Source organism: Atractosteus spatula, chromosome 14, assembly GCF_055471065.1.
Source record: "Atractosteus spatula isolate fAtrSpa1 chromosome 14, fAtrSpa1.hap1, whole genome shotgun sequence".
Classification (NCBI taxonomy): Eukaryota; Metazoa; Chordata; class Actinopteri; order Semionotiformes; family Lepisosteidae; genus Atractosteus; species Atractosteus spatula.
The window spans coordinates 5,510,713-5,529,836 of NC_142719.1; the positions used below are offsets into that span (position 1 = coordinate 5,510,713).

At 37.2% G+C, this 19,124-nt stretch overlaps 1 protein-coding gene across 1 annotated transcript in view; it reads right to left on the bottom strand.

Moving 5' to 3' along the window:
• Positions 1-200: 200 nt before the first annotated feature.
• Positions 201-19,124, bottom strand: part of LOC148820470 (glutamate receptor ionotropic, kainate 3) — a 116,688-nt gene continuing 97,764 nt past the window's right edge. Inside the window, exons 13-16 of the mRNA XM_088932081.1 lie at positions 10,376-10,593; positions 3,490-3,715; positions 2,510-2,760; positions 201-1,284 (exon numbers count right to left, since the gene is read on the bottom strand). Coding sequence (XP_088788207.1) covers positions 1,090-1,284; positions 2,510-2,760; positions 3,490-3,715; positions 10,376-10,593 — 890 coding nt within the window. The 3' untranslated portion in view covers positions 201-1,089. The remainder of the gene's footprint in view (positions 1,285-2,509; positions 2,761-3,489; positions 3,716-10,375; positions 10,594-19,124) is intronic.

Sequence of the window (19,124 nt, forward strand, 5' to 3'; positions counted from 1 at the left end):
TAGAACGCTCCAAGAATGCAGGTCAAATTCCAAATGTTTTTGCACCTATAAAGAATAGAACATGAGTTGACCTTTGAAGACTATTTCTATTTTGCAGACAGATCTTTGGTAATTGTTGAGTCACCTTGTACTGCAATTTACTAATACGTATGAAACATCTGATAGGAAATGATTTAATTGAGCAATTGAACTGCATGTTGATTTTTTATCTTTATTTCTTCCCATAATTATAAAAAAATAAGACAAAGTAAGAAAACATTATTGGTAGTTCTGTTTAGGGCTGGGAAAAAAGTTACTTCCAACAGATGAACCTCAGCACACAGCACTGGATTGAACGATGTCAACCCTGTCTGATTTGTGGATTCATTTTGTCAAAAAAAACAGAAACTCCAGAATTTACTCAGACTGCAGATTGCGGTCAAATGCATCTGTGTGAAAGAAGTCTGTTTGTCATGGTCCCGCCGCGCATTTATTTCCACTTGTCTATAACCTCCAGAATTCCTTCCTCTTTTTCAGACTAAAACTGGACAAGTCAGGTCTTCCTGAACAGGAAGTCTTCACAGCATTGAGGTAACAGGTCAACTTTGAGTGTCAAAGAATTTCTGCAGCTCTCACTGAAATATTAAATGTGCTATGTGTGACTTCTCTGGTTCCACACTTTCATACCCTTTGACCTTCTGTCTGTAGTTCTTTTATTGCCATGCTTAAAGAAGCTTTTTTAATATATATTCCACATTTTCCTTAGTTTGGGGTCTTTTTTTCTTCTGTGGTGTTTCTTCATTTCCCACTTAATGTGTTTGTATTTTTGCACGTAAACATCAGACTTGGAGACAGATTGTTTGGACACTGACAAGTTGGCTGAATTGTGTTTCAGAAACTGCGGTTTCCTCCCTTCTCACTGCTCTCTGAACTGCACTGTTGTTGTCGTTTCTTGTTGCTACTGTTGTCACTTTTTATGTAATACAGTACCACTGCGAATAACTGAAAACTAATTGGTTCTGGTCAATTGCTTTGTCTCTGAAACAGCCCCAGTTTGTTTTTTTTTCCACCACGTACAGTCCTAAGTATTGATCTTGATTCAGAGTCATGTTATGGGAATACAGGCGTCATTCCAGTGTTACAAGTCATGTTGTCTTTTCCCGGTAGCCTTCTGTCATTGAACGTGTGCATGTTGATTACAGCATCCGTCTTCACCATGACTGGGGGCTGAGGTTTGTGTTTTACACGGCGCTCACAGGTAAAAGACAGTCTGATTTCATTGGCCATGGCGCTGCAAAAGGATCTCTGAAAGGCAAGAAGGGGGGTGGGGAATAATTGTATTTTATTTTATCTTTTTGATTTTCAGTTGTCAGTCACAATAGGGAAATGCACTAAGACATTTTTTCTTGAGCAATCTGAAAGGCCACTATTGTTTGTTCTTGCATGTACAGTACATGTAGATTTGCAGCACTCGCCATGAACTTATTTGTTTAATGAAAATCAAACTTCTTAACTGGTACCCTGAAACTATAACTCAAACCATAACCGGCTGCTATGGTATTTTGACATCATCTATGACTAATAAAGGATAAATCCTACATTTTATGCTCCAATTCTTAATTATGTCAATTTACTGAGACAAAGATTGCATACTGTAATCAAGTAATATGTGGGATAAGCTCTGCACATTTAGATGAGGATTGAAGTAAACACACTATATGGAGGTAGAATAACTATGAATTATTTGTTCCAGAGCCAGGTTGTCATGTATAAGACTCAGAAGCCACAACAGACCTTCGAGGCAAATATAAGCAGTTCTTCACATATTTGCCTTCTTTTTAAAGCCATTTTACTGCTGCCATCGTCACACTCAGAAATTCTAAACCCAGAACCCTGAATGCCAGTGGGCAAGGGGATGTTCGAGATACTATGAGATCACTCACTTGCAGAAGAGTGGAGGTTTATAATAATGCATGATGGCTATATCTCAGACACAATGCACAGAAAATAAAGTTCAGATTACAAATGACTGGCCATAAAGCAAAATTGAAAATGACACGTTGAGGCAGAACAAAATGTTATTCAAAGCACCCGTCTTTGTGTGCTTCACAGGTGAAGTTTTCTGCTCCTGTAATGCAATGTATGTGGGATTATTTCAAGATCTGAAAGCATATTCACTGAGCCGCATGCTAAGCAGCAGCATGAGAAGCAATTGCCAACATGGCTAATGACTGCTATCCGTTAGGCACACAGCAGAATATCTGAATAATCTACAGCATTGTGCTACAGTACAGTATATAGGCTTTGAGATACCAGCTACCTTTCATTTTTATTTAAGAGTCACAAAAATGGAAACTATTCAGAAGGGAAGATGACAGACCAATTTTTCTTGCACAGATCCAACTTTTCTTGCACATTCATTTTCCTGTACTAGTCTCTGATCCAATCAGGATACATACACATGCTTTTAGTTTGAAGAACATTCAAAAAAACTCACAGACCTGTGGGAAGTGTATTACCTGGTGCTTACCTGCTCACGTTCGGCCGTTTTCCTCAGCTTGTAAATAAACTCCCCGATTGCCACGAACACGGAGAGTACCAGTCCTGCTGCAAGCACGATAAAGATCCCTCCAATATTTTGTATGCCAAGGGCTCTGATTTCCTTTGTGTCATCATCAGGGCAGCCGTTGCCTCTCCACCACTTTTCCTTCAGCACATGCAACTTGCCATCTTCTAGCAGATGCAGAATCGCAATGGAAATTTTGTCCCTGTATGGAGAACCTTCAATAAAGTGAAACACACATGGATGTTTTAACAGATAGGCATAAAATACAAAACAAAGTTTCTTTCCCTCGCTTTCTTATCTCTTTGAAACAGTTACAGTACATCTCTTGGAAAGCGACGTTAAAACTAAAGATCACACTTCATTTCACTCATGTGCAAAAAAGTGTCTGAGAGTAATAGATACAGTATTTTCATCCAATGTGTTTCCTCTGCATCGTGGGAGATGTACAGGAGGATGCATATGGAGAATAGCCTATTCCGAACAATTACTGTAAATTAAACAAGCCATCTTGTTTTTTTATTTAGATACATTCTAACGTGATCCCATGTGGCTCATCCAGTAAAGTATTCCTGCCACACTGGGACAAAGGTTGAAGCATTGTGCTGTCATAAGACCTGTATATCTTCTCTGTTGGCTTTCGACTTGTACAAATCCAAATCATAAAGGAGATGTACAGTATTTGCATGGAGTTCAAATAGCTTCAAAATGTCTGCATCTGTAGTAATACATTGCAAACCTCTTGATTAAATATAACTTAAGAATGAAATAATAAATAATAACTATGCATTTACTCCTTCCAACTAAATATGATAGAAATGGACAAGAAACTGAATTTTATTGAATGGGTAATGTATGTTACATTTTGTACTGCATGGTGATATAGGTAATACGGTGCACCAGTTATATAGTTAGATTCATAATGAAGGAGTGATAATAATCCTTACCCATGGGAGTACCAATTCCATAGCCCTTGGTATCTATCAAGCCTCCGATTTGGGTCAGATTGCAGTTCCTTTGAGTGACATATTCAATAGTCGTTGATTCCATTAACAAAGCGTAATCTGCTTTCAGTACTCTCTGAATACCTTCCTCATTATTTTTGACAAGAGCTGTGTTTTGCTTGCTGCTCATAAATGCCCACATCTTTTCAAACGTGGAAATTTTTGATTTCTGAAACAGAGACAGCATGAATATTTTTTGTGCCCATTCACCAACGCAGAAGCTGTTTTGCACAAAACCAAAAACAAAAAGACAATGCAAATAAACCGAAATAATCATTCCAAATTGCTCCTCTGAATGAAATCCACAAAGGTGTAAATCACAAGAACCATTTTCAATGACGTCTTTGAAATTGCACTTGATTTCTTTTGGTGGCACTCATTTTTTTTTAAATAGGATGCAGGCTATTTTTGTTTGAAAGAACCTTTATTCCATCATTTTCTGAGATGCAGACATGTGGAATGATGCCCCTGTACCAATGTCTACAATTTGACATAACTTATTCCACATTCTCTCTTCTATATCATTTGCAACGACAGAGAAATATTTCTTGTAAAGAAAGAACAGCCAAACCCGTTTGCTCTCTTTCATAATAAACTCACTCTGGAAATTAATTTTAACATGCATCATCTGAAGCAACAGCACTGTCTGCCTAAGACTGGGTGAATGAACACAGATTGGGAATAGCTTGGGGGAAACCATTTCTAAGGTTTAATATCACAGCCCCTGGAATCGTGAAATCACAAGTCTGCAAACAGCACCACAAACGTGCACCTGCGATTACCCATTTTTACTAAACAGCTTCTTGCTTTTGACTACTGTACATCATTTTGAAAACGATCAAGTAAATAGATCAATTTCACCCTGAACCGACTACATCCAGTGACTTGTATAGCCAGAAAAAAAAACAATTTACTTAGTCCAAGAGAAACCATCTGTTTAACACAAACCACTAGAGGTATGAAATGTGCAATTTCCCATCAAAAAACACTGGCTCAACTATGCAAATAAAATACATAATTTTGCACTACAAGCGGGTAATTTTGACAGCCTGTCACTGACCTTGAGGAGAAGTTAAGACCTCCCCCCCCCCCCCCCCCCGCTACTAATTTTGTTTTCAGGAATCTCACATGATAGAATAGAGAGTGGAAAAAAAGATGCTTGTGTCCTGGACCCTGAGTAAATATTCCAAGCAATAAAATAAAATCGCCTTTTTGGATTCTGATATACACAGTAAATAATCTGGGCTGTGGTTTTCACAGCAGTTTACTGGGTCACTGCACAAAGTAACAATACATTATACCATGGAAAACAGAGAGAACAATTTTCAAGCAAAAAAACAATTGTATGGAGTGTGTGTTGTATGTGACTCACGAAAAATTCAAACTCAAGCTCCAGAATGTTAATGCTCCTTGCCTTGGGAGTGCATGTAATTTCTGTTTCTGCTACCTTCAGAGATCTGGAATTATTATGACTTGCCTTTAAAGCTACAGCCCCAACACTTACACTTGATGTACTGTAAATTTTGGCAAACACTGTACGTTTCCTCGGATTAGGACAACAGTTAAGCAAAAACTAAAAATACAGTACCGACTGAGAGAAAGAGAACACGTGGACACAGTCCTCTAGTTCACCTAATGTCACAGCCATTCATTGTTCGACATGCTGCAAGCATACCGTAGAGGACACTTTGCACATTTTAGGAGTGCCACATCTCTCACTGTAGGCTTGCAGGGGACAGGCCACTGTGGGCGACTGGTGGCTACTCTATCTTGGAGGCCCTTGTCCAATTGTGAGCCACAGCTACAGGAATCCCAATCACAGTCCAGTAATGGCACAGCCCAGTACTGCACTGGCAGAGTCTGGACCATTGCAATCGACGTGCACTCAGGGCGAGTAACTTTGAAGGTCGAGCCATTCCACAGGTCCTTGGAGCTGCTAATTCTTATTAACTGTGCTCACCAGAGCAGCACTCATCCTTGGAGAGATGAAGACTATTAATGGCCTTCCTGCACTTGTTCACACTGCGGGGCTCCACAGCACGGACAGGAGAGCTGGAGCGCCAAAGGGAGGGCAGATGGAGCTCACATTGATGACACATTAAAAATTAAGAATTTGTAGGACATCAAGAGTTACCTTTAAAAGACAGTGTACTTTATACTGGAGTATTTGTACTCCTGAATCCCTCCTTCAACAAGGGTCAGGACAACAGGTTTTGATACAAGATGGAAAGCATATTCTCATGAACATTGCACTTGTGCTTTTGCCTTTCTTGCTGTAAATAAATTTTATGTGCAACCCATCTTGCAGAAATTGATATTTTTCCTCATATACAGCAAATGCTCACTTCAGTCCACAAAGATATTTTGTGGCTACAAACATAGCCAAATGTGAATTTCAGATTGGTCGATGTAATTTGCTATATCAATTCAATAGACATATTTAAAGGATCTCTCTTTAATTTGGTTAAAGGATTTTAGGAGGAGTGAACAAAAAACAATGATCTCACACTGACGCTCAAGTCATCTGTTTAGACATCTTTTTTAGACATTTAGGAACACTTAAGAGAACTTTTGTTTCCATTCCTATTCCCAACCCTAAAAAACAGGGCACTACTTAGGATACCCCTTGGTGAAAAAATGTGCTTTTCAAGGGCTTGATCCATTTTTCATTGACCACTACAGATGGCTTTCAGTAGGATTAAAGTGGATCTGTGCAAACCCCATCTGTGACACATCACCTTTCTTTACTGACCTGAGTCAACTGCAGCTGTGACTCATCACTTTTCTTTCCTCACCTGTGGGTTACAATGGTGAGCTGAAGATGTTTTATTGCTTTCAAAATAAAAACCTCTTCAAATAACCCTTCTACAAAATGATGGAAACCTTAGAAAACATGGGGCATTTGTGAAGCAATTGAAAATGTCAGGTTACACAGATATATTAGGCAGTGTACCGTATATGTCGAACATACAGTAGGTTAATGTAATTTTCTATTTCAATTCAATAGACATATTTAACGTAAAGGTATAAAGGACATCAAGACATATTTTAGGATTTTAGGAAGAGTGAATAAAAAATAATGATCTCACACTGACTTTATTAATAAAAGGAATGAAGATGCATACTGTATGTAAAAGTCAGGCAATGAACTGGGCCCAAGATACAGGTCAGCTATAAGGAATAACAACATTTTCCAGTTGTCTTTATAAAGAAAGAAATTAGTATACACATTATGTAATTACAAAAATGTGAATTGTGATAGTCTCCCACCGAGCTCAGCTAGTCAAGGAGCTTACTTGGAGCATAAGCCTGAGTCACTAGCTGACTATAACTGTGTGACACAATAGAACACCAGATAGGCCACAGACAAGGAGAGGCCTTTCATCCAGTTTAGATCTAGAGTGCTATTGGGGTTGAGTGGGAATTGGCTTTCTCTACTTTTAGTGGAATAACAACTCCTGGCATTTAATGGGTACGTTTGGGCCCTCTTGAAAGAATGGCAGCTTGTCTTGTCTTTCTAGAGGGCTTACACTCCTATAAGGCAGCATTTCAAAAGATGAACAGATGGATATATGAGAGGCTGATGCCTACAGGTCTTCATTAAACCCATGCAGGTACAGGAATTGTTACAGGGGAGCTGAGTCTTAAGCAGTGACCCCAAATCTGGTGGTCACGCAACGAAGATAATTGCTAATTGTAAATTCAGAATACAAAAATGTGGTGTGTTCAACTGCCAATGTGAACAGGTGATCAGCATGGCCTATTTTTGGGACAGAAAATGACAGAGTGGCATACTTAACAGAAGAAGGCAGGGTGTTCATAACACTGAATACAATACTTGTAATCAAAAGCTAAAGGCTAAAAGAATGATGTTTATAATTCATATAAGGACATTTAATTTTCTTGCTTCCTCATGATAGCATTGCAATAATTCAGTACGCAAAGTTTTAGTCTTCTATTTATATATTAAATCATTTGAAGTTGTAGACTGCTCGTGAAACCTCTCATGTCTCAAAGTGTACTGTAGATTAATCAGTGCAGAGGCAGCAGTCCTATGTCAAGCCCTCACTCGGTTCGTTCGGTAAACTCCTTTGCATAATTTCTTCCTGCTCATATCAAGATGCTCACCAAGACATTTTGTTAGCCTGTTGATTTGCAGCAGCTGCATCAGTCTTCTTGTTTCAGATAATGACAGTGAGGAACTGACAGCTCTCAAGATAGGCAGAGCTGATGAGATAATTAGTGACACCTGTCTCTTTTTAAATGAAGTAGATTTAATGGCATAATAATATTTGCTTCACTAATTATTTTTCTGTTTGTATGACATGTCCCAGGCATGTTTACATCAAATGGGAAGTCAGAATGTCAGCCCTTCCTTTGCCTTTTGAGGAGCCTAAGGAATGCATGGGAAGCAAATTGTTCACAGTACAGAGAAAGTATTTATATTCATATTCATCCTTTTACTAGAGCACTATATTCAATCAAAGTGAAAAGCTGCCTTTGCATTTTGCAGGTTGCTTGTCCAGAGTTATTTCTTTTTTTCTAGAACAAAATACCATACCCCTGAAACACATTCACAATTTACAGCATACAGTGAAGATCTTTTATTTTTACAACACAGAAGAATCAAAATGATCAGTACCGCAGCAAATAGAGAAAATCTAAAAAAAGTTTAAAATTATTTTTACTTCAAGAATCTTTCAAAAAGAGGCCATGCGCCATGTTCTTAGGCTTTGAAAAGCATCAATAAAAACAGAAATAGTCCAAATATTTTTAGAAGCATATTTAACTGCCTCCTGTGATTTGGGATGTGAGCTGGTGATGCTACTTTTCAGTCTTTGATGGTTTAATAGGTTCAGTTTAAAAAGGCAAGTGCGAACGTGAGTTGGGGATTAATACATAAAACTAAGACAAACACCTACAGTCAGAATGGAGCCTACTAACAATAGATACAAACTGAGCACCGGAGGCTTAAACATTGTATCAGTCATATTTGATTCTAAGTTTGGTTTAGTTACTTGACTGTTAAGAGACAAACAAATATGCAGAATCCTGTTAAAACCAAATTCATGTCCAAATCTAAGGTGAAAGAAAAGAAAACATACTGTATATAGAAAATCCATTTACCAACATTTCTATGGCTTTGTAAAATTGAAATGATGGAAAAAAGAAAATAACATAATATCGATGACGTTACAAACTTCATCAACTGAAATTAAAGCATCACAAATAAATAATGAATAATGAATAATTAAACTAAATTATAGATGCACAATTTAGAAGAACAATACTTCATTTTTTATATTTTTAAACATTTTATTAGATAGTCATATTCGACATACTCTTACCACTCACAAATCAATGAAACGAGCTAACAGCAGATGATTTCCATATTATACAGGATATTACTTTGCCATTGCTCTTTAGACCTTTATCGTCCCTGGTGATCTAAGCATGGGCTTTGCCTACAGCACTATCAGGCAGCCTTGAGAAGTCTCTTCTCTTGGCTTAGTTCTAAGAAACAGTACTAGCGTTAACAACCTCAGTAACACATTGATGGATCTGCTAGGTCATGCAAAGCAGCCCTTTACTGAGATTTTTGTTTATGAGTAGCCAAGGGCAGCGCCCCATCTCGAAACATCTTAGCATACAGCCACCGGTTCAGATCAAAGATAAGCTAGAGTCTCATCATCACAGACCCTACATGTCGTGGATCACAGCAAAATGGCTCCATAAAAGCTGTGAATTTCTACACAACTGCTGTTTAACACCTGGGTAGATGAAAAAAGGTAGTTAAAAGACAGGCTGAGCCATCTCTCTGAGGAAGCATTTATAGCTGCAGTACCAATCTGGGCCACTGTAGTCGTTTGGAACCACACAGAGTGTGACTGTGCTAATGTGCTGTGCCTGCTCAAACTGACGATTATAGATCATGAATTGTAAATATATGGCTTAATACTGGTCAATGTTCCTATTCCTGCTAGAGAGTGTGAAAACAGCAATAAACCTCTTTGGCTAAGACTGCAAAAATCAATAGTGATGCTGAATGATACCAGCCACCTCCCATTAGCTCATCTCACCGGCACTTCATCATCTCAAACAGCAACTAGAAGTTAGCTTATATTTTACTTTCTATTATTTTATCCCAACTGGTTCCTGTTTGTTCAAACTATTTGTCCATTAATGGATTCTGAGGAAGGAATTCAACTGGAAAAAAAGACAACAGCAGAACTAAGGACAACAAAATCAAGACGAAAATCACACTCATCTGTTATTCTGCACAGCAGCACAATCAGGAGAATCATCTGTCTCAAAATAAAAACCCTGCAGCCAAGCTGAAACTTTTTGAACAGAAAATCATTATGGAGGAGCACTTCAAAAGGCCTGGTGAAATGGAAGAGCCAGAGAATATGCTTTTGTATTGGGGATAAAGATCTAACTGAAAAAAAGTCCTTTGTGGAATAATATTGATTTTCACACATAGTATAGAAAATGTGAAGTTTTGAAAGCTGACTGCGGCTGAAGTTTAATATCATGCCTGATTTAAGATCCATTATACTCCCCAAATTTCTTTGATTAGAACAGAGGCAATTTATTCTAAGGAAATTAATCAACAGGGTCAAATCAAACTAAATGTATTGACTTCATGATGAAACTTGAAAGCTTTTTGGTTTTGTTTAAAAGGTGGTTTCATTCAGTTAAGTTTTATTTAAAATACGTTAATGAAAGAAAATAAAAAATGAAAGCTGATACAAAAACAAACAACAAAGTTTGTAGGTTTTCAACGGGTTGTTTATGATCTGACTCACAACAGGAGTGGAGTGCTCACCTTAAAGAAAGTCATGGTGGCTCCATCTTTCACTACACCATACTCAATCTTAGTTTGTTTGGCCAGATCATCTGCTGTCTCAACAGGAGATTCCATTCGCTCCACTGTGAGGAAAGCTGCTAGGTTGGCAGTGTAGGATGATATAATGATAAGAGTGAAAAACCACCAGATCCCACCAATAATTCTTGTAGAGAGGGCCTTTGGCATCAGCTCAGAGCCTGAGGACAATAAGAACAAGAAAAAAATCTATTAGTCCTGCAGTTCCGGTCACCATCTTAATTGCTTTAAAAAATAAAAACACTCATTACGGAAAATAAAGGAAGGTGCAATTGAATAAGAACAGGCAATTCTTTAAAGGGTTGTAGGAGTCTAGTCTAAGCTACTCAGCAGTGTTGTCAAAACCGATACCCTGGTATCATTCAAGAAGTGGGTGGATGACTTAACTTAGATAACTTAGCTATTAGCAAACAAAAAGGCTTTATGTGTGAAATGCCCTCCCTTTGCTCATAACATTTCTTATGTTCTTAAAATCTACAGCTGTTCTCAGTCGGTGCTGTTTGCTGCACAGCATACCCAGCCTTACAGTATATGAAAAACCCATGCTGAGCTTGGAATCCTGATGCATAAAATATTAAAAACAGAATCATTGTTTCATTGACAAGTGTAAAATGGAGCAGCTGAATCTCAGCGTGTTTGTCTAAGCCACTAAAGAATAGCTTAGGGATGCTCTGGGGAAGAAAATAAGTAGGAATTTGTATATTTCAATTAGGGTTCTCTATAAATACTGTACAAAGAACACACAGGGTGAATTGTTTAGTCTTGTGGTGAGATCAGACTAAACTAGTGTCATGGCAAGACCAATCCTAGTTTTAGATTAGGTTCCAAAGTGGGTCGACTAAGGGTTAGATGCCCTAAAACCCAGGCTTTAAAACCATTTTTAATTAAACAGTTTAAAAGGTTCAGCTACTTCCAGTGAGCTCACTCTCCAAGGACCAGTGCTCAGCTAGGAAAGGAGGATGGAGCTTTCTAATGAACGGATCAAATTCAGCTGCCAGTTCAAGCTGAAGGAATCCCATTAAGGTTTGGACCAAGGGGAAACAGGATAGACCAGTAGGTTATAGATCGCATTCCGGTGGGAGGGTGGCTTTATCCCACCAGGCCTGGTTTGGTCTCAGCCATGGCTCTAAGGTTCCCCACAGTTCAGGAGGGTAATGTGAGTAGTTCCTCCTCTCCAACGGTTACTGGTGCTTAGTCCTACCAGTTAAGAGGATCCTGGTGCACATTCTTTTCAGACACCACAGCATTTTTGTAAAACATTTTTGTGAATGTAACAGTTTACCACAGTGAGAAGCTGGGCTAGGTCTTCTTTCAAGAGTGTAAAAGTTTGCAGTTCACCAACACCCTTTCAGAAAACTGTACAACCTATACTGGTTGACAATTATTTATTTGAATTGTGTAAAAGTGAAAATAGAGACATTTTAAAAAAACAGTACTAACTGTGGTGCATGTTAGCTGAAAACATCATACACATCTGCTTCCATGATCTAGAGGGTGGCAGAGAGAATGCATTATTCTATTCTTTCCTTGAACACCAGACCACATTTTAACACTAAAGTTTCTTACCAAAATCAAACTGTTATTTTTATCTAACAGTCCACTGTACCATGCATTACCACCACCCACTCTCTGCTTCACTACACAGATGTCCAGAAATAAAAATCAGTGAGAAGTAAGTACTCTTCAGAACTGACTGAAATTATGTCAATGTTTCTGGATCCCTGAACCTTAGTATGTTGCTGATGCTTTTACTAGATACATCATTTAGTCAGTTGAGGAATAAGAAACCCAATTTGACTTTTCACCGCAATTTAACCTTATGCCAAATCAGATATATAATGTCTTTTTTTAAATTCTCAGACATATAAGAAGAACATGAGAAAGGTTCAAGTTGAGTGGCCATTCAGCCCATCAAGCCTGTTTGGTAGTTAGTAGGTAATTGACTCAAGGATCTCAACAGGCATTTTTACACTTCCACGTACTGTAGTTTCCATTTGTGTCATCAATTGTGCATTTAGAGAACCTTATGGTGTCCCTCAGGATCTATGTTAGGCCCCCTCTTTACTTCCTCTCTCCATTTATAACCTGACCACCCTCTGTTTACAGCATTATACAAAAACACATTTATAACTCTATCTGCACTACAAATTAATTTATCTCCAAATATACAGTAACAATGACTTACATTCAATACTAAGTTGGCTTAATAACAACCACTTATGCTTCTAAACAAAAATAGAATTAAAATATTTTAGACCTCCTTACTAACATTTATCGCTACAGCTAACCAACCTCTTCCTATAACAGAAACATACAGATTCTTTGTAGTACTGTAATTCTCAATTTAACTTCGGCTTCACTCTTTTCCTTTTGTTTCCTCTTGCTTACGTTCTTGCCTTTCAACTTTTTCTTACTCTGCAGGATAACAGCCCACTTTAAACCAGCCTGTTAGATGAAGCAATGGTCCAATCATGTCTGTATCTTCCTTTGACTTTAATTGTTGTCTTATTTTCCATGAATGCACAAATACAATGTTAAAACACATAACACAAAGGCTCCACGTGCAGGTGCCTCAGTAGCAGCAGAAGAGATTGGAAATGAATACAGCTGTTGCCAACTGGAGAAGCAGAATTATATTGCAACACAGGAGCAGTTTCTAGTCACATGAGCATAACCATTGATATACAGTACTGGAATGTGACGTCCAAAACAGTCAAATCTCTCAAACAATTTAATGAGTTGGGCTTGTCTTGAAACGTGTTCTCTAAAGGCACAAAGGCAGGTTATCGTCACATTCCTTCCACCTCACATACTGTATCCCAGAGCTCTAGAATGACAGAATATCTGTTGATAACATGTACTATAATACTGTGCCGCACACAAGTTCAAGAATAACCTTTTTACAACCTAACATGACAATATTGTCACTCCTTCTTATGTCTTTCCAAAAGACTAAACAACAGCTCTAAATGACTACTTATTTCGCAGAGCTCATGCCCTCACAGCTCAAAGAATAACCTCCCTATTGAAGTGAACATTTTATAAACATACACACATGTAATTTGCTGCAGAATGCAGAACATTATGTGAATATGATATTCACAGAATTTTAAACGAATTTTAAGATTTTACACGTAATTTTAAATTTGATCCAGCATTTCTCCATGGTGCTTTAAAAACAAACACACCAAGGAAATGGTGATTTAAAGATATCTATAGATGCGCTGAGCCACTAACATCATTCTTACCAGAGTAGTGAAAAGAAAATTATAGTACATTATTTACAGTGCAATATAGAACCCAAATGCATTTGTGAGAGGAATGTTCAACCTTGAATCTACATCAGGAACAAAAAGGTGAATTAAGGTATTTAGGTATCTCAGCATAATGTAATACAATAAATGGTGCACTTATGGAAGCAAAATAAATCTTGAAAAAGCAACTTCTTTTAGAAATACAAGACTAGATGGTTAAAGGAACATTTCTGCTGCAGAAAACTATTATAAGGCATGCAAAGGCATGATAATGTTAAGTCCAAACACCATCAGTTTAGTGTAAGAGAGGTGTTTTGTGCTTAAAGTGCTTGTTCTGTGAGCTTATAATTGCTCATAAAAATGATCTACACCACACTCTTTAAAATAGTCTTGCTCTTGCCAAAAAAGCTCAAATTTCAATACGGTAATGAATTTAAGCCAGAAGAGGCAGCATGGTCTTGAAACCATATATCAGCTCCTGGGCCACTCTGAAAGCCATAAATATTTTAATTATAACCCAACTAGAATGCAGCAGTAGTGGACAGAGACTTCAAATAAATTTTGAGGTCAAAGCTAATTTTTCAAAGGGTTTGCCATTATCTGACAACACAAGAAATACTGTATTTCAAGACTGTTATTTTAACGTTTTATAACAATTACAATGCTAAATGATTATAACACAAGATAAGGACTAAGAAGCTGAAAAATATATATGTCTAGAGGAAGAGAAAAATGAGCTGCACAACTGTTAGTAGCTGCTTTTTTTTGTATCCTTTATGTAACCATAAAATAAATTTCCGTTCACAGCAACAACCTGGAACATACCCATTTATACAGCATGGGGTTAAGTGGAGAAATCTCTGTAAAGTATTTTGCACAAGGGTACAAAACCCCAACCCATGACCCTGAAGGCCAGAGTCCACAGTCCTAATTACTACTGCTACACCCATCTGAATTGGCCTTTAACCATTAAGAGACAGACACCTGCTGTTCAGGAACAGAGCAGTTAAAGAGTAGTTAAAGTACAGTTAACGAAATAAAGACTGTGAGTAAGAGTACTAACAATGTCAGACATACTGTACAGTATGATCACGCTGAAAGAGAACAAGGGACAAATCGAGAGAACCAGTTTGCTCCCCTCTATCTGAGACGTCATCAATATAATGGCCCGCAACAGATATTTATAATGAAAATCACACCAATGGTTTCGTTTGGGCTAAGTTCCAGCTATCAGTGTAAAACAGCATGGCAGCAGGTTTACTCTGTTCCTACCTCGCATGGCTCTCTCCTTGTCGCTGGCCTGTGTTCTCTTCTTCCATTTAGAAGCCAATTGTTTGAATTTGCATGAATCACTTGCTGAACCTTTTTGTGCTAACTTCCATTTTTTTAAACATACAAGCACATAGTCACAGGGAATTCAGATGTTTTTAGGCATTTTTGCTTGAAAGCTGAATTTGCTCCTCCTTTTCTAAAAGCAGCTAAAGTAAATGTAAATGTTAATCTAGTCAGATAAAATGTTGATATGAATAAGAGAATACAAATCACTACTTCTGAATGGTTTGGGGGAAATGAACTGGAGGTCGCCGGAGTGGGGGAAAGAAGATTTATGTTAGGGAAGAATTTGTTAAAGCGCTCCTATACAGTATATTGTACAGTATGTACTGGAGTCTAGTGAGTCAATGCCAACAGGCCAATAACTGGGATTAAACTAAAGGTGAGAAATAGGCATTCACTCAGGCTGTTGATCAGATTAAAGACAATAGTATGACAGGTAACTTGAAAAGTGAGGTAAAGGACAGGAAAATTAAAGTAATGTTTCCATGTAATGTTTCATTATTGTGCTCTGTTCCTTAATGAGTAATTTCTGATATTCAGTGCAGGAGGGAGACTATTAACTCTCTTGGCAAGATCAACCAATTAATCAATTACACGTGAATTATTAAATGTAATGTGAACTTGCATAGCATACACTATTTGTGTGTGATTCTGCATTTTTAAGTGTAATTGAAAAGTGAATAAGTACAGTCATGTCCAGTACATCCTTACTGTTAAATGACTACACTGTTTAATGTAGCAAAAGGGAAGCCAGCCCTACCGACCAAGCTGTGGTCTTTCCCACCTGGCGTTACTTTGTGCATGTCATTAAAATCAGGAAATGAATGTTAGAAAATGTGACTTTCTATACAAAACTGGAAGTGGGCCATTTTTCAAACTCCATGCTGACTCAGCTGATTTAGGTAATTTCATTATGCATTATATTATGTAGAAATGCATAATATATAATTTAATATCTATTACATATAAATATAGCTTATATCAATATATCTACCTAATGTTACAAAAATGAAAATGCTACAGTACACGATTTTAAATTCAGCATTTGACACATGCATTTGACATCTTTTTTAGTCCAAAGAAGACTGAAGTACAGTATCTCAGATATTTATTTGATTTGATTTCTTTTGTCTTTTTTATGCAATTCATGTACAATCCTTGCAATCCTATGCAATCCTTTCACAACTGCTGATAAATTTTATTCTTCTGTGTTTTTCTTGGTTATACTTTATATACCCATTTTAAAGAGTAATAATTTAATTGAACGTTATGTAGTTTTTCCTGTTTTAAAATGATTTTTTTTTCATAGAATGCTTTACATATTACTGTACCTAAAGGCACACATTCAATATTTTATTAAATTCGTCTTTTGTTGTATACATAAATTGTGTTTTTCAAACAAAATATATTTTGTCTTTTAATTTAGCACAATATTTTGCAGTAATCTATATTAATTTATGGATGTACCTCCAGTCAAGGATCTGGAAGAATATATTTTTTTCACATTAATTCACAGTGAAGTTTATGGGTCATAGACAGTAAGCTTTTGCAGCAACTTTTTTCCATCTAATGCATATCTTTAGATTATCACAGAAAATAAAAACCCTGAAGAAAACTCCATCAAAACCTATTATGTAATTTTATGCAAATACGAACAACAGAGAATAATGTTGCACTTTAAAGAATGAGTTTAGCAGAGCACCAAGACAGAGAAAAATACCCAAGCTTAGGGATTGGGAACATTCTTACAACTCCTTTAAATACAACATTAAACAAGTGTTTTAATGTGATCCTATTATCATGGTTTTAAAAATAAGCAAAATCTACCTAGGTACCTTCCCCTGTAGCTGTGAAAGAGAGTTAGAAGCCCTGTACAGCATCAGTACTGTAAACAAAGGGATAAGCACATCGCTTAGAATTACAAAGCATTAGAGAGTGTGGAAAAGGCAGGGGCAAATTGGAAAGCTTGTTAAAACATAGTGAAAAAACGAACCACATTTATAAGCAGCGACAGGTATTTTCAAGCTTAAGGAAGCATGCTAAAATAAAGCAGTTTCAAGCTTAGGGAAGCATGTCAAAAAGTTCTGTGCAGTCAAACGGCATTTGGCAAAGCACAGTGCAGAAAAATTAGGAGTATTGTGTACAAGCATGGAGGAAAAGATGGATTAAACCCCAGAATCCCAATGCCTTTTCTCACGGGGTACTGCAGCTATATGGGAACAATGAAAGTAACTGAGGATCAACACCAGATTTGGGGAGATTTAGCTGATGTGTACTAGACTGGGAGGTACATCAGCGCATATCACATAAAAAAAACAGCATGGCCTAGAAAAGAGATGTTCATTTTTGGAGGCAGAATCCTGTAAAAGGCCTGATGTCCATTACGACTTTAAGAGTTTTCTGCATTATGTACCTAAAGCCTATAGATGGCACTACTATACAGATACAGCTACTAATATTGCCCCTGCACAGGGTATACTGTAGGTAGTATACAGTAGGTAGTATAGGAACAGTAGTTCCTAATCCTAAGGCTATATTAGAAATGTTTTCACCCAATTCTGAGAGATACCCATGGTAAACACCTGCACGTTTTTAACCAGTGCAACGTAATGTGAAATATGTAACATACAATCTAAACTGGTATACCGTACACCACAATTAACAAGATCTTAAAAAATCTCCAAACAAAAAACAGTATAACTATATTCATATGGATATGACTCTAAGGTTTTAACATTTTTACATATTTGTTTTAATGCTCGATACAAATATGGAACATGCTGGCTCTAACTAAAGGGGAAATTATGTTACTTCAGTTGAACAGAAGATCTCAACACTTGAAGAACAGCTGCAGCTGTATATCATTCTCTACTTTTGTAATGTTGGATTTTCAGCAGTTTAAAAAAAGAGGCATTCTGCTGCTTTTTTATTTGGCTCATTTTGTAATTGTTTGAACTAAAAAGCACTGAAATAAAATGTTACATTGTTCAATTCTATTTTAATCCTTGGTCTATTCCTGCCCTGCATGTTATATGATGTTCTCAAATCAGCTGCCAGGCTAGACAGAGATCTTTTCACAATAAAAATATTTTTTTAATAACTGCTTAAAAAACCTTTCAAAGAAGCACAGCTTCATAATTCCAGGTGGCTAAAGAACTAAAAATCTTTCAGTTTTAAAGTTGCCAGGACCTATAACTAATGAAAATGTTGAAAGCAAATGATGGCTAAATTAACAGAAAATTGTGTGAAAAGAGACCTTGAATTCAAGCATACTATAAGTACAATTCTCAAGATTGAGAGATGTAGTGTCTGGGATAATTCAAGCCATGTGCATTTGATTTAAACCTCGTTTAATTGCATAGCCATGAGCATACGGTACATTGCTCGCAGAACACGACTTTAGGAATGCACAAATGAGAATGAAACCTGCTATGCACAGCTTTAAAATATTAATTATGTTCACCTTGGTTGCATTTGATGATTCTGCTTCTTCTAAAGGAGGCTTTCCATTCTGTGGGCTTTGCCAAAAATTCTGTAATGCTCTTAAAACAGGTCATCCACAACGAACTTTCAATCATGTTTAATTTTTAGCGGGTGACACTTAACACTCTAATGCAAGCTAGACATTCCATCGCATCAAAATGCAGAGCTGCTGTAACAGTGTTCCTCTGAACATTATCTGCCACAACTTCCCTGCTCTCCTGCTTTTCCAACCTATTTACACAAATGCCATTTAATCGCTCCCTCATGTCGACACATTAGTGCCACAGACCCTGTTCCTAGCTCACAAGAGACCTGACTCTTTCTGGAAATGTGGTAATTTGATATTTAAATGTGTCAGCTCTTCTCAGGTTTTAAAGCACTTGTGTCACTTGGTAAGTTATTTGGCTAGATGTATTTTCTTATCCATTCAAACAGCAATAAAAAAAAAACAAAACATGGGCCTAGAAGTAAGCCTGGCTACTTTTAACAGAAATAAAGCAATTATAGACACCATTTCTCCTAGATCAACCCAATTATTAAAAGTGGAATGATAAAGAGTGTGTAGAAACAGAAAACAAATCCATTTCCATGTGAATATGTTAAAAGACAGCGTTTGCTTA